This window comes from Saccopteryx bilineata, chromosome 3, assembly GCF_036850765.1.
Source record: "Saccopteryx bilineata isolate mSacBil1 chromosome 3, mSacBil1_pri_phased_curated, whole genome shotgun sequence".
NCBI lineage: Eukaryota > Metazoa > Chordata > Mammalia > Chiroptera > Emballonuridae > Saccopteryx > Saccopteryx bilineata.
In genome coordinates, this window is record NC_089492.1 from 62853676 (window position 1) to 62872013 (window position 18338).

The 18338-nt window shown below is 36.6% G+C and overlaps 1 protein-coding gene across 2 annotated transcripts in view; it reads right to left on the minus strand.

Moving 5' to 3' along the window:
* CYP7B1 (cytochrome P450 family 7 subfamily B member 1) overlaps positions 1 to 18338 on the minus strand; it is a 173700-nt gene that overhangs the window by 18844 nt on the left and 136518 nt on the right. For both annotated transcript variants that reach the window (XM_066266219.1, XM_066266218.1), the window contains exons 2-4: positions 14818 to 14954; positions 5508 to 6095; positions 4819 to 5025 (exon numbers count right to left, since the gene is read on the minus strand). In XM_066266219.1, the coding sequence (XP_066122316.1) occupies positions 4819 to 5025; positions 5508 to 6095; positions 14818 to 14954 (932 nt within the window). The remainder of the gene's footprint in view (positions 1 to 4818; positions 5026 to 5507; positions 6096 to 14817; positions 14955 to 18338) is intronic.

An 18338-nucleotide genomic window follows, 5' to 3' on the forward strand; every position in this document is an offset into this window, starting at 1 on the left:
TCCAAATACATTAAATAGATGGGCTTACAAAGTCTCTTTTAGAATTTTACTGAAGAATAACTGCAAGCTCATATTTCTCCTGTTTTTAAAAAAGTATTGCAAATTTTGCCAAGCCCTAGTTTTATAGCACTTCCTTTTATTCCAATAGCCTTCACTTGGACCGCATTTGGGACTTTTCTCATTTTCAGGATATGTAATTGAACAAAACTCGGTGCCTGTAATTCACCTGAGGCCTTCAGGAGTATAATCCACTTTGCCTGTGTACATACTTAGTACAGTGCTCTTTTCATATATGCCATGTAGAAAGGGCCCCCCTGTGGGTTAAAGTGACTTGAATTTGATATCAGCTTGGTTCACAAATAATTGAAAAATAAATAAAAGAATATAAACACCGTAGGGATGACATTGAAGTTAAATATCATTTTGGTGATAACAATAAATAACATTTATTGAATCCATACTTTTTTCTTTTTTTTTTTTTAAGTTTTCTTAAGTGAGAAGCAGGGAGGCAGAGAGAGAGACTACTGCATGTGCCCAAACTGGGATCTACCAGGCAATGCTGTGCCCATCTGGGGCTGTTGCTCCATTGTTCGGCAACTGAGCTATTTTAGCACCTGAGGCAAGGCCATGGAGCCATCCTTAGCACCTGGGGCCAACTTGCTTCAACCAGGCCATGGCTGTTGGAAAGGAAGAGAGAGACAGAGAGAAGGGAGAGGAATGGAGAGGAAGATGATTGCTTCTCCTGTGTGCCTTGACCAGGAATCGAACCTGGGACATTTATACGTTGGGCTGATGCTCTACCATTGAGCCAACCAGCCAGGGCCTTGAACCCATACTTTTAATTAAGTTATTTACATAAATTATTTCAGTAAAACTTGAAGGAAGAAGTATGATTTAAGATTATTTGGTACCTGTTTATCAAAATTTCAGTTTTGAGAGCTTCTCCTTGCATTTTCATTTCCTCTTTTCTTTCTATGGAGATTTAGGCCCCCAAGTAACAGCTATCTGAACCTCACTGTATTTATTAACTTATTTTAATTTTAAATTTATATTTATATTTATATTTAATGGTAGAGATCTTTACTAAATTGATATAACATTTGAGTGAGGTCATGATAAGCAGAATCCTTATAAGTTACATAAGTAAATTAACATACAGAGTTGTGTTTTTCTTTAAGAGAAAGGTTTTAAAGGAAGAGTTTGAAGAGCACTGGATAAAAGCATAAATCCATCACAACCTCTTACAACAGATGATTGCTTTGGGCTTGATATTTAAAAACCTAATCTATGTTACACATTTTAACTTTCGCTGACATTAGGCATACATTGATGTTAGAAGAAATTTGATAACAGTTGAGGCCTACAGGATTGAGCCAGAAACATCAGTAAGAATCGCATTGGCTGACCAGGCAGTGGCACAGTGGATAGAGCGTTGGACTGGGACACAGAGGAGGACCCAGGTTCGAAACCCCTAAGTCGCCATCCTGAGCGTGAGCTCATCTGGTTTGAGCAAGGCTCACCAGCTTGAGTCCAAGGTCTCTGGCTTGAGCCTTGGTCACTCAGTCTGCTGTAGCTCCTGGGCCAAAGCACATATAAGCAACCAATGAATAACAAAGGTGCCGCAATGAAGAATTGATGCTTCTCATCTGTCTCCTTCCTGTCTGTCTGTCCCTATCTGTCCCTCTCTCTGTTACAAAAAAAAAAAACAAAAAAAATCACATCACCCATGCCCCATTGGGCTCCCTCTTCTTGACTACTCTAGAGAAATTGTTTTTGTTCTGGAATAAGATGCCCTTTTCTATGGCATTTTAACTTTCTTTTTTAACCTTGCTGCGTAATAAATGTCTGCTGAAACGTAATACCTCTATATAAAACAATCTCCTATTCCTCTAATGTACTAATAACAAAATCTTCTGTCCTGGTTAAAAAACAATGCACCATTGTGATTTTTTTTTTTACAGTGAGAGAGAGTCAGAGAGAGGGATAGATAGGGACAGACAGACAGGAACGGAGAGAGATGAGAGCATCAATCATCAGTTTTTTATTGCGACATCTTAGTTGTCATTGATTGCTTTCTCATATGTGCCTTGACCGCGGGCCTTCAGCAGATTGAGTAACCCCTTGCTCGAGCCGGTGACCTCGGGTCCAAGCTGGTGAGCTTTTGCTCAAACCAGATGAGCCTGTGCTCAAGCTGGTGACCTTGGGGTCTCAAACCTGGGTCCTCTGCATCCCAGTCCAACACTTTATCCACTGTGCCACTGCCAGGTCAGGCATGATTTTTTTTTAATAATAATAAAAATTCAAGATATCTCTTTAAAAAGAAATAGTACTTAGAATACATAGGACTCTTTTCTTAAAGAGATGAGAAGAGACAGCACATACACTGACACCATATGGTACACTGCAAATATTTAATTCTGTAAATCTTGTCTTTTGTACATATACCATATTTCCCCATGTATAAGATGCTCCCATGTATAAGACGCACCTTAATTTAGAGGCTCGAAATTTGAAAGTGTATTACATAAAGTTATTGAACTCAAGTTTTATTCATCATAAAATTTATAAAACTCCTCATCACTGTCAAGAAACCCATCCATTAGCTTGTCCTCATCTGTGTCTGATGGTGAATCACTGTCTTCAACCATTAGCACATAAACAAGCGCGAAAAAGTGGGAAATGCAAGTAAAAAACTACAACCACTGTATAAGACGCACCTACTTTTTAAACCCCAAAGTTTTCGGGAAAATGTGCATCTTATACATGGGGAAATACAGCTTCAAACTTTTTTAATATATGGAAATACAGTTGAGCTATGACTAGATGCAGAGGTTATCTGCTGTGTTACTGAGTCATATAAAAATTTGCTCCACTCTGCCTAAAACAGACTACCACATGAAAGAAAAAAATGCACACTATTTTCTAGAAGTTTAAATTCTCCTAATGAGCATTACCTGGACTGTGCTGGTAACCAAGGATGTGATAAACAGTCCACCTTCCAGATGATGGGAGGCATTGCCTTTATCCAGGTGGATCTATACTCACGTGGGATTGTCATTGTTCATTTGCAGATGCTTACTGAGCTGTAAATTTATGAGTGCTCCAAGGATAAAAATCTCTAGCTCTAGCAATAGATTTGAATGAACCCAAATTAAAGCTCTGGAAACTGTCTCTTGATAAAATACATTTAAACTTTCTTCTTTTAATACTACAAGTTTAAAATAATCTTTTCTTTCAATAATGAGAAGTTGAGTACAAAAAGAATTGATGAATCACAACTGAATTTTTAAGACTAATAACCGTTTACTGAATACAGACACATAGTGCTTGTAGTTTATTTGCTTTACTTCTCAGTATACAATCATCTCATTCATAAAATGTAGTTGAATATATGAAAATGCAACCTTTATTTTCACAGAAGCAGAAATCTTTTACTCAGAAAATACTGTATATCCATATGAAGGCAACTATCTAGAACTTTATGCACATTTTGTGCATTTGTTCCCTAATAATTCTTTAAAAAATGATAACATTTGTAGTTTAATAATGTGGTACTATTTTCTTTCACCAAGCAAATATAAAATTACTTTGATAATGTATGCTAAAAATAGCAAACTACAAGGAGACACATTTTTCCCAACGGACTGCACAAGCTAGCCAGCTGACAGTACAAGGCCAGTTTCTGACTCTCGCTTCAGATGGCTTTTACCTAACCAGTAGGAACAATCTCTTGGGCCACTATTCTTAAGGCCAACTGGGTAGTCAAGACCTTAGGGCCTTTGCATGCAGAAGTTCCCACCAAAAACCTGGAACATATTTAAAAGATAAAAAATTGAGGCCAACATGGGCTAAAATATTTCCCTGCAGTGTCAAAGGAGTGAGCAATACAGATATATAAAGATTTACTCCTATATTTGTCCAAAGGGACTTGGACTATTGTCTTATAAAGGGTACCATAGGATGAAATATCAGTAAAGAAGGAACAGAGGATGGAAAGAACTTGTTGATGGAATTTAGTTTTTGGAATTAGAGTTCATGACATAATAATCATAGTGGTCTTATCAAAACAGTAAAAGAGAATACAATCCACTGTCATTAAAAAAAAAAAAAAGCCAAGTCACCAGTATACAGGTGTATGTAGAAACAGAAAAACAATTAGTCACTCCTGACCACAAATGAATTTAACATAGTGACCATGCATATCTCATGAGTCAGTGAATATTTTATAAAATATCGACATTTTACATGAAGTAATTTGTAGTTGCTATTTGTTCCTTCACCCCACCCACCGCAAGAGTTTAAATCATCAACTTCCAATAGAAATCACTTGTACTATGTTTTTGAGAATCACGCACTCAAAGCTGTATAAACCAACCAAATTGCCAAAAATATAGACACCACATTTGAAGGTAGAATAAATACATTTTGCACATAAGTTGCATTTTTGAAATACTTTCCTTTTCAAGCCCCAAATACCTTTCTTGACAAATAGAGCAGCCGTGTTTGGAAAGCATTAGCATGCCAACAGATGCTCAGAATCAAATGACTTAATAGGCAGAAACTTTTTTTTCAAATAATTGCAAAGCTTTGGTCTAGCCCTTTGCATACCTTGCATAGTTAATTACCTAGGCCTTAATGTTTACATGCAATGAGAGTATCTACAGCTATAAACTACATAATTTATAATTGATGTAAATGGGTGTTATTATGTCAATTAGGCAGCTGTGTCCTCCACCTCTTGGTAAACAGCTTTGAGTGATAAACTAAGTTTGCAGAGAAGTAACCTTCTTTTCTTCATAACAGATAAAAATAAATTACCTAGGTAGACCAGGCTGTCCAATTGTTCTCTGGTGATGTGGATGGAAAATCCAGACCCTTGCTTTTGACCTGTTGACTGCAGCAAATGGTCAATTTCGTCACGCAGCACTGCTATAGCTTCTGGGTGCCGTAGAACGTAATAGATCGCCCAGAACATAGCTGGGATAGTGTTTGCCACAGAGGCCCAGAGAAAGCCTAAATGATGTGCTGGGAGAAAATAAGTGAAAAGGAAGATTAATAGCGTTTATTACACTGATTAGATTTGCAGTGTGCTAATTAAAAGATGTTAGGACACAGACCCAGCCAAGGATCAGTGCATGCTAATGAGGACCAATAGGCTTCTGAAGTCTAATTTTCTGCTTAATGAGAATAGTTTAAAATGTAATGTGTGTGGGGGAGGGGGGAGGGAGATAGGGGATGAGATAAGAGGAGTAAATGCTGCTTAGTTACACTCTTTCTCATTATCACCCTTAAGTATCTTGTTTTACCACCTCAGCAAGAAAAAAAAAAAAAGAAAAAAAAGAAAAAAAAATCAATTATCACAGAAGGTTGTTTCAATGTAAAACATTTTATCATTAACCAATTAGAAAGAGCATAAAATTTTCAAGGTCGCCATTTTGTCTTTTTATTTCAAAGGTCTATTGTAAATTATTCTATTTTAGACAAGCAATCATTCAGAAGTTTCTTACCTCCTATTTCAAAGTCCTTGAACGTATAGTATTTCTCCAGGATATCTTGCCTCATTTGAACAACTTCTGACCATCCTTGTATCTTAGCCAAGTTTTCTGATGTCAAGTGTTGTATAAGTTTCTTTTGAACAGACTTGACATTTCCTAGAAGCTCAATGGGTATGCCTGATAATAAATGTATGAATTTGGCATCAAATTTTAAAAATTCATCTTTAAGTTCAGTAATAAATTTCTTCCTATCACCAGCAGGACATTTTCCATATATGGTTGTAAATGTAGTCTCAAATATCACTGAACTGCAGAATGCCAACAGGTGTGCCTTCTCCCAGGTCATGGTTTTAAATAGTTGGGGTTCAAAAACTTGCCGTAGGTTCTGCATCATGTTTTCCAAGAGTACATCCAAAAATTTCCCTTGTAAAAATTTGTAGCAGTCATGGAGCTCATTGTTCAGGTCATCATTGGTCATCAATTTTTGGATGGAAAATGCTTTCCTTAATATATTTTTACTAAACATACGAAAGCTTAATTTGTTATTTTTCATCACTGACTGGTATTGGCAAGGATCCAGAATAAATGTTATGTACTTTCCTAAAAAAAATATGAATATGAATTAATTCGGTAGCAAAACAAACTGCTCCCCCTGAAATTTGAAAATATTTTAATGAAAATTAGATCTTAATAACTAAAGTCTAGAAAGTTGTAAAGTTTAATAAAAACTCATTTCATTCAAAGGTCCACTACCTGTTTCCTTTTAAAATGGAAGATGGTGGGGAAAACTCTAGAAGCTTGAAGTTAAATATTCTGAAATTCCTTTTTTTATTTTTTTTATTTTTTACAGAGACAGAGAAAGAGTCAGACAGTGGGATAGATAGGGACAGACAGACAGGAACAGAGAGAGATGAGAAGCATCAATTATCAGTTTTTTGTTGCGACACCTTAGTTGTTCATTGATTGCTTTCTCATATGTGCCTTGACCGCGGGCCTTCAGCAGACCGAGTAACCCCTTGCTCAAGCCAGCAACCTTGTGTCCGAGCTGGTGAGCTTTTTGCTCAAGCCAGATGAGCCTGCACTCAAGCTGGCGACCTCGGGGTCTCGAACCTGGGTCCGTGGCATCCCAGTCTGATGCTGTATCCACTGCGCCACTGCCTGGTCAGGCATTAAATTCTTAATGAATTAAAAAAGGTAGTATATTCTTAAATTTTTATTGTAACTAAGCACCCAAATATTTAAATTATCCTTTAAATAGTCTCAGAATCCCTTAACTTAAACACTTCTCATATTTTTTCTCCAGTACATAAACAAAAAACAAACAAGTCAAATTGGTAAGATGCCATTCTACTACTGATTATTTATTTATACTTTATAAAGAGCTTTTATATACTTGGTATCATCTTAGTTTTGGCTGGATACAATAATTTTAACTCAAATAAATGAAGATGTGGCATGAAGTAGGTAATTACAAATGAATGCCTAATTCAATACTATTAACAAATCACTAAAGGTCAACATTTTCATTTTTATAGCTGAGAAAATAGTGGTTCAGGGAGATTTAATAACATGCCCAATGTCACATACTGAAACAGGATTACAAACTAAAACACATTCATTCATTCAGTTTTTATTGAAATCCAGACACTTGGTTGGCTCTTTCCTCTTGAGCTATAGAGATGTAAAGAAAACGTTGCATTACATGGATAGTGAGATAGCACAGGGGTGAGGCAGAGAGTGGAATCTGCTTCAGTCTGCTTTCAGGCATTATCATAAAGGGTTCTTTGAAGTGGTGACATTTGGTCTTTCCATATATCAGTGCTGTCCAAACTTACCCGATGAAAGGACTTAAGATGCTGGTTAAAAATGCAGATTCCTTCCCGATTCTGATTCATCAGGCTTTGAGTACTCTAGTACTGTTTTAAGATTCCTTCTAATTATATGTAATATGCAGGTAGTATTCAATAATAGCATTGAATAAGTCTTTCCTTCCCAAGAACACACATAAAGTTTAGATGTTCCTACACACTTTAATGTCTATTTATTGTCTTCTAGAAAAACAATAAATAATTAGACCTTGAAGTATGCAGAATCATCTACACTTCCTTCTTAACCTTACCCTTCCTCCGTGTGCATGCATGTACATTTGTGTGGCTTTCTGAGATGAACAACTGCTCACTTGTTACTTATGGTGTAAGATTTAGGATAAAGTTTTGAATAATTTTCCACCTAATCCTAGAAACAAGAGAAGTGTTTTCTCTTTGTTTTACATTTTTTTTTTTTTTTTTGCTATTTCTGAAGCTGGAAACAGGGAGAGACAGTCAGACAGACTCCCGCATGCGCCCGGCTGGGATCCACCCGGCACGCCCACCAGGGGCGACGCTCTGCCCACCAGGGAGCGATGCTCTGCCCATCCTGGGCGTCGCCATGTTGCGACCAGAGCCACTCCAGCGCCTGAGGCAGAGGCCACAGAGCCATCCTCAGCGCCCGGGCCATTTTTGCTCCAATGGAGCCTTGGCTGCGGGAGGGGAAGAGAGAGACAGAGAGGAAGGCGCGGCAGAGGGGTGGAGAAGCAAATGGGCGCTTCTCCTGTGTGCCCTGGCTGGGAATCGAACCCGGGTCCTCCGCACGCTAGGCCGACGCTCTACCGCTGAGCCAACCGGCCAGGGCCTGTTTTACAATTTTAAAACATAATTTAAAATTTTAACATACATAGAGATACAGGTGCTATAATTTTTTTCTAAAAACAAATCATATGACTTAAATTTTATTCACTCTACTTCCCTTTGATTTAATAAGGCTAACCAATCTAGGAGTGAGAGTAAAGCTAGAAATGACTACTCATTCTGGTCAGATCCCAAAGCTGCATCTACAAAATAAACTCAATTTTTTCCCCTCTGGGGAGGGGAAAAAAGACTCAACTGGATTTGGGCATATTTTATGACACCTGCTTTACCATAGCAGCTTAATTAAGTAAAATTGCCAGCATCTGCCTGACAAATAATTAAAATAAAGAATCAATCCCCTTATTCTACAAAAGACATAATTTTAGGCAAAGCTGTATATTTTCACAGGTGGTGATTCATACTTTTCTCCTTTCACTAAATGAGAGGATTTTACTAAATATCATTAGGGTGATTTTAAATTTGTCACTAAAGTTCAGATACTGTATAAAAGGTTCGGTCTGTAAAACACACAATTTTTATTGAATAGAATGTATTTTGAACTTTTTCTTATTAATTTTCTACATTTATCAAAATCTAAGTGGAAAGACAACACAGTATCCCCAACATGACAGCGTGCACTGGCCTGCTCAAGTACAGGTGGTACACTGGTCCGAGTTCTGTCTATAACTCACTCCAAACACGAATGTATTCCCTCCCTCTGTCTTTCTCTATCTCTCTTTGAGGTGAGGCCATGAGACGAAACAATAAGGTTAATTTCAAATAAAAGGAATAAAAGCTAGCCTGGCCTGTGGTAGCACAGCAGATAGAGTGTTGACCTAGAATGCTGAGGTCCCCGGTTCGAGACCCTGGGCTTGCCCAGTCAAGGCATATACAAAAAGCAACCAATGAACAGCTACAGTGAAGGATCTACTTCTTATTCCCCACCCCTCCTCTCTCTGTAAAATCAATAAATATTTTTTTAAAAAAGGAAAAGAAATAAAAGCTAAATGTGGAAATACATTCTGGTTAGCAACCAATGATTATTAAAAAAATAAATAAAAGTAGTTGTTGCATACAGGCACTTTGATGTAAAAATCATCACTGATCATTTTAAAAGCAATTTGTTTGTAGGTAAAATTCTTGCTGTTTTCAAGGCTCTTTACTTCCAAGAGCTGTATTTTCTCCTTTTTATTCTTTTTTAACTTTTCTTCTACATCAAGGCATTATGTATTACCTACCTTTCTGAGTAAGAAGATGTAGATTTCTTTAAAAGCGAATGTTTTGATTTTCTGAATTTTGCTTTTCAAGTGGGTTTGGAAGTACTAATAACCCTGGAGATGTTAGCTGGCTTTCCAACTTTTAATCTTCAGTATAAACAATTTAGGCTAAGTTTTCCAAAATTAATATTAATTTAAACCATCTGTCCACCATCTGCTAATGTGAGTTGCAAAACCAGAGTTTCTTTGTAATCTTTAATCAGACAGTTAGGAAAACACATATACATTCATAAAATGAATTTAAATTTCCTAACAAAGGAAATCTGAAAAGTTATTTAGAAGGCCATGGATTCTTGGAGCAAAATTAACTTTTCCTCTAGTGTCATTTTATGTAAATGAATGCCAAGTGTCAATGGGCAAGTTGCCTCGTTCACAGAGATCACAAAGTAGAAATAATATCCTTTGCCATGTTTTTCAAAAAGAAAAGAATGCTGTTGGCAACTGATATAAAATAATTGACTTAAAGGTTTCATAGTTAGCATTTGTCTAAAATATAAATGTCAAAATGAGGCTCACTTTTGCAATACGTATATCATTCTTATGAGCAGTATATTTAAATTTAAAAAAGGGTAAAAAATTTTAATGTTTTTCTTTTGCCAATAGAACTGCTTAGGCCTTGAGATATTAACTTTAGCATTCCTATAACCTGTGCATGATCCTTTACTAACTTGCCAGCTTTTTGATTTCCTTCAAAATTACTTCTTTCAGGAAGGTGGAGCTACGTGATGCAAAGTATATATGTCAGTAAACTTACACTGATGTCGTCTATGCACAAGAAGTTTGACATCTGAATCATTATAAAGTGAGTTTTGATGTTTTTTACTTCAGATATCTATTGCTTTACAGAGTCAAATTCATTGGAATTCAGAACAATTATTTAACTATTTGGAATAGAAATATTCAGTTAACAAATCGGAGATAAATTTGAATTTTAAAGAAACTTTCCATAATTATAAGCTTTTAATCTCCATGTTTGGTTCTCCAATAGGTTTTTTTTTTAAAAAAAAAGAAAAGAAAAATTCTAGTTAAAAATATTAGTTGGAGGAGTGGACTATGAACCGACTGTTTATTTTATGAGGCTGACCACGTCACATACCCTGTCTTATTAGGGAGATTTCGCTAGCTGTTGACAATGACATACAGCACTGCTTCCCCAGGACGACATCTAGGGAAAAGGCTTCTGCAGCACCACCACACAAGACCAATTAGAAAACTATTTTCTGCGACAAGTCATGAGTTTATGTGGTTTCTGATGAAAAGATGTACCTTTAATGTCTTTATTAAGATGACACCCATGTCCTTTGAGACTTTTGGGGATGACAATCATTTGCTCATCATACAAGAACATTGCTCACTGAAATCACATTATGGGACAAAGGTGGAAGGCTGTTCCTCATTGCATATTTTCCAAATGAGCTATTTTGCACACTGATCATTAGAACCATATACATTCATAGGATGTCTTGACAGGAATATATTCAAACTCTTGTAAGAAGCTAAAGATAAGTAGGAGTACATATTCAACTGTGGTGTTCTACTGTTGAATTCAAAGACATAACCATAATCAAATAATTTAGATATTAGAAATTTAGCAAGCTCCTCAGTATCTAAAACTAAGATTTCAAGCATTAGCAGAAATTGGTTGTTTTTTGAAAAGTGAATACAGTTATTCAAATCTGTCAAAAGTTTCTGCTTATTCATCTCAGGTTATTTCTGTATAAGGCACTTAAAGAGGAAAACTAAAAAATTCAATACTATATTGTATCTACTCATTAGAATATAAGGTTAAATTTTTTAAAGTGACTTTTTTTTAAAAGTGAAGAATAGAGTTTTGTATTATGAACCCAAAAGCTCACGTAGAATAGAAGAACTAGCTATGGCTTTTATTTATATTCTAGTAACTATTTCATCAGCTTTAAGTATTGAGAAATTCCTCATCAATTATTTATTGTAAATCAATCTTTCTAAGATGCATGAATTATTTTTCATTTAATTTTTTTTTAAATCAGAGTGCATACAATTACTTTTGGAAGAGACTTGCCAGCGGCTAGGTAAAGGAGAAAGTTGCGATGAAACAAACTTCCTTGTTGCTTATGTGAGAACTCAACTGTGCTGACATTTTCATACAGAGGGATCATTTTTTTCCTCCCAAATACATTAAAATGGTAGCGATGAGATGAAGTCACTCCATGTACAAAAGGTCACTCCTGATATTCAGCAAAGTAATTACAGTAAGAAGAAATTACCTAAATTCTTTAGGAATAGGACATAAAATTCTAAGGCTGGTTAGAGGAAAATAAAAGAGGTTGAGCAAAGAAGACAGAAATGCGTAAAGGTGACCCAAATGAGAAAGACTGAGTCAGAGAGCCAGAAGGTGCAGTGTCAGGAGAGTGAAGGAATAGAGTGTTTCAGGAAGGAATGAGGCATCTCCATTGTCAAATCAGGTAGAGAGGTTTAGTCAGTTATAGTTTGGAGGGCTCTAGGAAATAAGCAGCTAGAAGCAGCAAATACAGGTAACGCATGACAAATATGGATGTCAAAGAGAACAAGAAGTGAAAAGTAACTAGATGGAGAATATAGTAGAAGTTTGAGTAACACTCTTTGAAATTGGAGAAAAGGTGTTAAGCACAGTTGTAAGACATGATATGTTTGGTAGGTATGTGTGGATCTGAGTGAGATCATACATGATGTCTTCGGTTTCCTTAGAAAAGAGAAGAGACCTGTGCTACCAGAGCCCAGTGAGAGATGGGGAGCTGAAACACACCTGCCCTCTCACCAGCATACCCAACCAGAAGTCAGAGGGCAAAGGAGCACAGAGAATCCAGACTGTAGCGATCAGCCTTCCGGAGCACAGACAGGACACAAAAGTCAAGAGAGGGAATAGCTAGACCAGTGATAAGCTGATCTGGAAGACTCTGTGCAAGGATGGCCACAGTAAATTCCTACTATCTCTCTACATGTGCTCCTTTGCAATGTGACTGCCACTCAGCCCAGGGAGAGGTGGAGTCTAACTCCCTACCTTTGAATTGGGTTGACTTGTGACTTGATCTGACTGATGGAATGTGGTGGAAGTGAGGTTTTGTAACATCAAGGGGCCTTTCAACTTTGCCTCGTACCCTCCTAAAACACTAGCTGACATGTAATAAGAATGTCTTATTGAGGATGAAACAGAATGTGAACAAGGAGGTTCAGCCAGGTATGTAGATAAGGCCAGCATGAACCATCTAGCCCCAATCAAGCAGCCAGATGACTCAAGCCATACAGTGACTCTGGAGAGACCAGTCATTGTTTTAAGGCATTAAATCTGTAGGAGTTTTCTTATATAGCAAAAGGTAATGATGCATCTGGACAGCAAGACCCTTAAAGGAGGATGAACAAAGAACATTCCAGCTTTCTTCTTAGCCCTATGAGGTTGGGGTGTGAAGTAAAAGGATAACAAACATTTTCAAATTAAAAAATACATTCTCAATCAGTAGTTGCTAGGGGCTCGAGAAGGGAAAGAGGAATTTTAGGGAAGTAAAAACTATTCCTGTGATACTGTAACCAAAAATAACTATACTGACTTACTGATCTTAGTCTGAGTAGCCATAAAATAGAGCTAAATAAGAATTTACTAACAAAGCAAGCTTATAAAAGGATTTCTGTAAAATGTTAATCAATTTTGTTGCTCCTATAACCATGATTCAATATCACCAGTTTAGTAATCAAAGTTATATATTCTCTAACAGGTCAAAAGTATATAATCAATTCTGTGCTTTCACCTATGGCCAAGTTCTCGTTACAGTTAAACAGGCCAGTTCCCCTCTGGCTGACTCACACCAAGGGATAACATCTGAGCAAGAAGAATAAGCATAAGCAGGAGCTGCACCTTGGCCTACCCCTCAGTCTACTGCTCCCACCATGCTGAGGCTTGCAGTTCACATTCTCACTCAAGGGCAAGAGGAACCTGACTGTGGAAATACGTGGAAACCCACTACATATAACAAAAACCCTAGGTTATTTGGTAGTTTCAGTTCCTGTAACAGCCAAGGAAACGAACTTCGAGTTTCAGATATGCCAGCTCCAGAAGATGTGCTGCCTTCAATCAGTTATCTAACAGACTGGGCTAGCTTGCAGGTAGCCCTCCTCAGCAGAGTACTCTCAACCCCCTCCTTTCAATTCCTTTTGCTATTTTTGTTCATTTGCCCCCTTCTCTCTCTTCTTATAACAATCGCTGCCTGCACTAGGAGAGGAAGATAGGCTTTTTGTTTTTATTTTTCAAATTTTTCCACTGATTGAGAGAGAAAGGAAGTGGGGGAGGGGGGGAGGAAGGAAAAGAGAGAGAAAAAGAGAGAGAAGCAGAAACTCATAGTTCTACTTAGTTGTTCCATTTAGTTGTGCACTCATTGATTGTCTCTCATATATGCCCTCACTGGGGATTGAACCTATGACCTAGGGGCAACTAGATGATGCTTTATCTACTAAGCCTCCTAACCAGGGCCTAAGACGGGTTTCTGAGGACAGGAACCCCTCATTTTCTCAGGTTTCTGGTACTTGAATAAACCTCTTTCTTTTTCATAAGCACCTGTGTCATGCAATTGGTTTTCATTGCAATAGCAGCCAGACCCACAGGTCACTTTTCTAGTTACAATACTGAGATGGTAGATATATAACATTATGCATTTGCCAAAACTCAAAAAACTGTACATCACAAAGAGTGGACCCTAATATAAACCACAGATGTTTAATAATGTATCAACATTGGCTTGTCAGTTGTAAGAAATGTTGATATAGCATGTTAATAATAGGGGAAACTATGATTGGGGATGGGGAAAAAGGACGTATGGGAATTCTCTGTACTATCTGATCAATTTAGTGTAAACCCAAAACTGCTCTACAAAACAAAGTCCATTCATACATTGTAGCTTTTTAAAAACAATTCTTAAAACCAAGCCAAACCAAACCATAATGACAGGTGATGGCAGCAGAGTGGCCATCCCTAGGTACCTTCATGAGTGTTGTATAATTTTGTTTTGTTTTAAATTTTTTCCATTGATTTGAGAAAGATAGAAGGGGAAAAAGTAGAGATAGAAGCATCAACTTGTTGTTCCACTTAATTGTTTCATTTAGTTGTACATTCATTGATTGCTTCTTATACACGCCCTGATGGGGGAATTGACCCCACAACCTCGGCTTGCTGGAATGACACTCTATCCACTAAGCCTCTTGGCCTATAATTTGTTTTTTAATGTGAGGATTACTATACTCAAGACCATATTTTTCTTTTGTATTAGCTCTACATATAAAAAAATACTTATAAATATTTCATAATTTGCATAGAGAAAAATATAATGACATTAAAGAACAAGGAGAAATTGTGATATATGATGTGCTGCTTACCTCCAAGGAAAAGAGTGAAAGTGTCACCATGTTGCTGTTGAAGAGTTCTCATGAAACCTATGGGATCCTTTTGTAACTTCAGGGCCAGTCCAAAGTAAGGAAGCCAGCCTTTAATCAATGGAGGCTCACCAGGTCTCCTATAAGGAAAAAGAAAAAGAAAAAAAAAAAGAAAGAAGTTAAATAAATTAAATCTTTCTTATTTTAATGGATGTGTGTTATTAATCTAGTCTACAAGCAGATCAGATCAACTGCACAACTTTTTTCAATTCCTTTTATTCAGTGATTCCTATATACAGTGGGTCCTTGGGTTATGACACAGTTCCATTCCTATGACAGTGATGTAACCCAAATTTTGGTGTAAATCAAAACACACCCTAGCCTAAGTCACTTACCTATCCTTACACAGTTGTAAAATCATGACCTAAAACATTAAAACACAACTAAGCCACAGAAAAAGGAAAAGAACATAAACATAGTATACTGTACATTGTATTGCATATTCTTCTGCCACGCACAACCAAACTAGTTTGCTCACATAGTCCATAAGTACGACACTAATGGCATAAGTGGAAATACATCTCAATTTTTTTATGTGTTTATAGGAGTGAGTATCATAAACTTGAAATGTCATATGTCAAGACTGTCATAACCCAAGGCCACCCTGTAATCCTAGAATATACTTATTGAGCCTCTAGTACAGGGGTCCCCAAACTTTTTACACAGGGGGCCAGTTCACTGTCCCTCAGACCTTTGGAGGGCCAGACTATAAAAAAAACTATGAACAAATCCCTATGCACATGGCACATATCTTATTTTAAAGTAAAAAACAAAACGGGAACAAATACAATATTTAAAATAAAGAATAAGTAAATTTAAATCAACGAACTGGCCGGTATTTCAATGGGAACTATACTCCTCTCACTGACCACCAATGAAAGAGGTGCCCCTTCTGGGAAGTACAGCGGGGGCTGGATAAATGGCCTCAGGGGGCCGTAGTCGGCCCGCGGGCCATAGTTTGGGGACCCCTGCTCTAGTATGTGTGGCTCTTGGGTACTAAGTTCAATCAGAGCTTTTGGTGAGCAACTTTTAAAAAGAATGATGGGCTTTAAGGCCCAAATGGCTGGCTGAAATGACAGGTAAATTAGTCAACATTTTGTGTCTACAGGCTCCTACTGCACTCTGGGTGTAAGATACCAGGTATTTTAGTGATCAAAATAAAGCTCTTTGTTATCAGATCTCAATTAGACTGGAATTAGGTAATTAGGAAAGGGGCAATAAATAATTTTGAAACATATTTTATGCCATGAAGAACAATAAAAACCTCAATATCATTTCCACAGAGTACATTTTGTTATATTCTTTTAGGAACATTTTTATTCAAACTACAATGAACAGAAATATTTGTTAAATTTTACAAGATAACTTTTCAAAACATATGAAGCATATTCAATGAAACATTGAAATATTATTAATGAAAAAACAATGTTCTTTTTTGACCCATAATTCTAGCAAACTGGAATTCAAAATTTCTTCCTAGTCATTTATTTGGGGAACTCAATCTGATTTAAAGTTAAAAAAAAAAATTCAAAGCCATTTTATCCTAGAAGGGATTAAAACAAATATTCAAGAGAACTCTGATGATTCTCTATCCCATCTGTGGAGGGGACATGCGACATGCAGTGCAACCTATTTTGATTAATCACAAGATATTACTAGCTCAGATCTAATCAAAGATCAAGATTATGATCATGCGCAACATGGACTTTTATGTAGCTAGATTAACACTATCAGAAGCTTTTATCTTCCCCCAACACAGCATGGTAGAATTAAACACAAAAAAACCAACATCAGGTCTTTAAGGGGGGGAGGGGGAATAAACTAACAAATTAAAAATCCTTGGTGTGATAGAAATAAAGAAACTAAGTATCCAAACTTGGCTTCTTATTTTTAGAAGAAATTTATCTTTATAAAAATTTATAAAATGTATGCTGCTGTTTAAATACATACACTTAGAAACAGAAGACAAGAAATGTTGCATAGAAACGTATCTTATTCTTCACCCTTTTCCATATTATATTTTTGAATGCTATCTTTAGCAAGGAAGACTTGCTTTTTTTTTTTTTTTAGAAATAGAAAAGTGTACTTTCATATCCAAAGAATAAACAAGAAGACCTTGCACATGTGATTGTAGAGCAGGATCCCCAAGTTAGCAGCCACCATAGCACACAAGCTATCCATAATAACCCTTTCAAAATTTGCAGGTGGTCTAGGTCACAAAATTCCCTTTTAATAAATTAACTCTCTTCATTGGTCTACTTTTACTCTGTTTGGTTTAATGCTGCATTGTGACAAAGATTTTCCAAGGCTTTTTGTCATTTTCTGATTGAACGTAATTAATTTCATCCTCTATGTTCTGTCATTTGGTCAAAAACGGTATTCTTCATGGAGTTTCTACTGGGGGTGGGAAGGATGGAGCTTAGAAATCCAGGGGATTAGTAGTTTAACATCCAGAGTTCGGGAAACACGTTAGGAGACCATTTTATTGTTACAAAGATGAGAGGGTCATCATTTCTTCCAGCTGTGTTCAGTTTGGCAGCAGTAGCTTGAAACTATTAAACACAATGTCACAACTTCGCATATTTTCAGGAAAAACTAGAGAGCTTGTTCAACATATGACCCATTGAAGACAGATAACAGAAATCTGTCTTCATCAGTATACTTGTAAAAAAATATTTAGGGAGAAAAGATATCATCATAATGATCTGGAAAGTCCTGCTTGCACCTGGCACACTACAAATGCTGCTGTTCGTCTCTCTCATCCTCCGTGACTTTGAAAATGAAATATCCCCTGCCCATTGCTCAGTGAGGGGGTGGGATGTCTAATGCTTATTGGGGATGATCAAATTCCAAAGCTTGGAAGAGATAGATACTGAAGCAATGATGGGTAACAAAAACAAAAATAAACAAAACAATAAAAAAATGCCCCCTTTTAATACGATTCCAACAATATACACTTTCTCAAATATCCTCTTTACTATTTAAAAGACTACAAGGACACATCTCAGAAATTATACCAATGAGAGCTTACAAAGTTTCTCAATGATTAAACACAAGTTCTATGCATAGACCACTGCATCACTGCTCATAATTTCTGTCATACAAGTCGTGGGACACATCTTGAAGTTTAATTAAAAGTCTCAAAAACAGTTCAAATTTATATAGAAGCAAATAGTAGAGAACCATCTAAGCACATAAAACGTGTACATAAAATAGAAACGACATTTAAGACATTTTTCTTTGGTTAAAAAGAAGCATTTAAAGTTGACAAGAATGAATCAACACAAAATATATACTTAGTTTCTAATAATATTTCAAGTTCATCTTTATGCTACCCCTTAGTTCAATAAATATGTAAAAGAATTCACACATTGTTCCCATAAACATTTTAAGTCCAGACTTTCCATAGAAATTTATATTTGTAATAGTAGTTTCTTCTTTTCCATTATTTCCTGTGATCACTC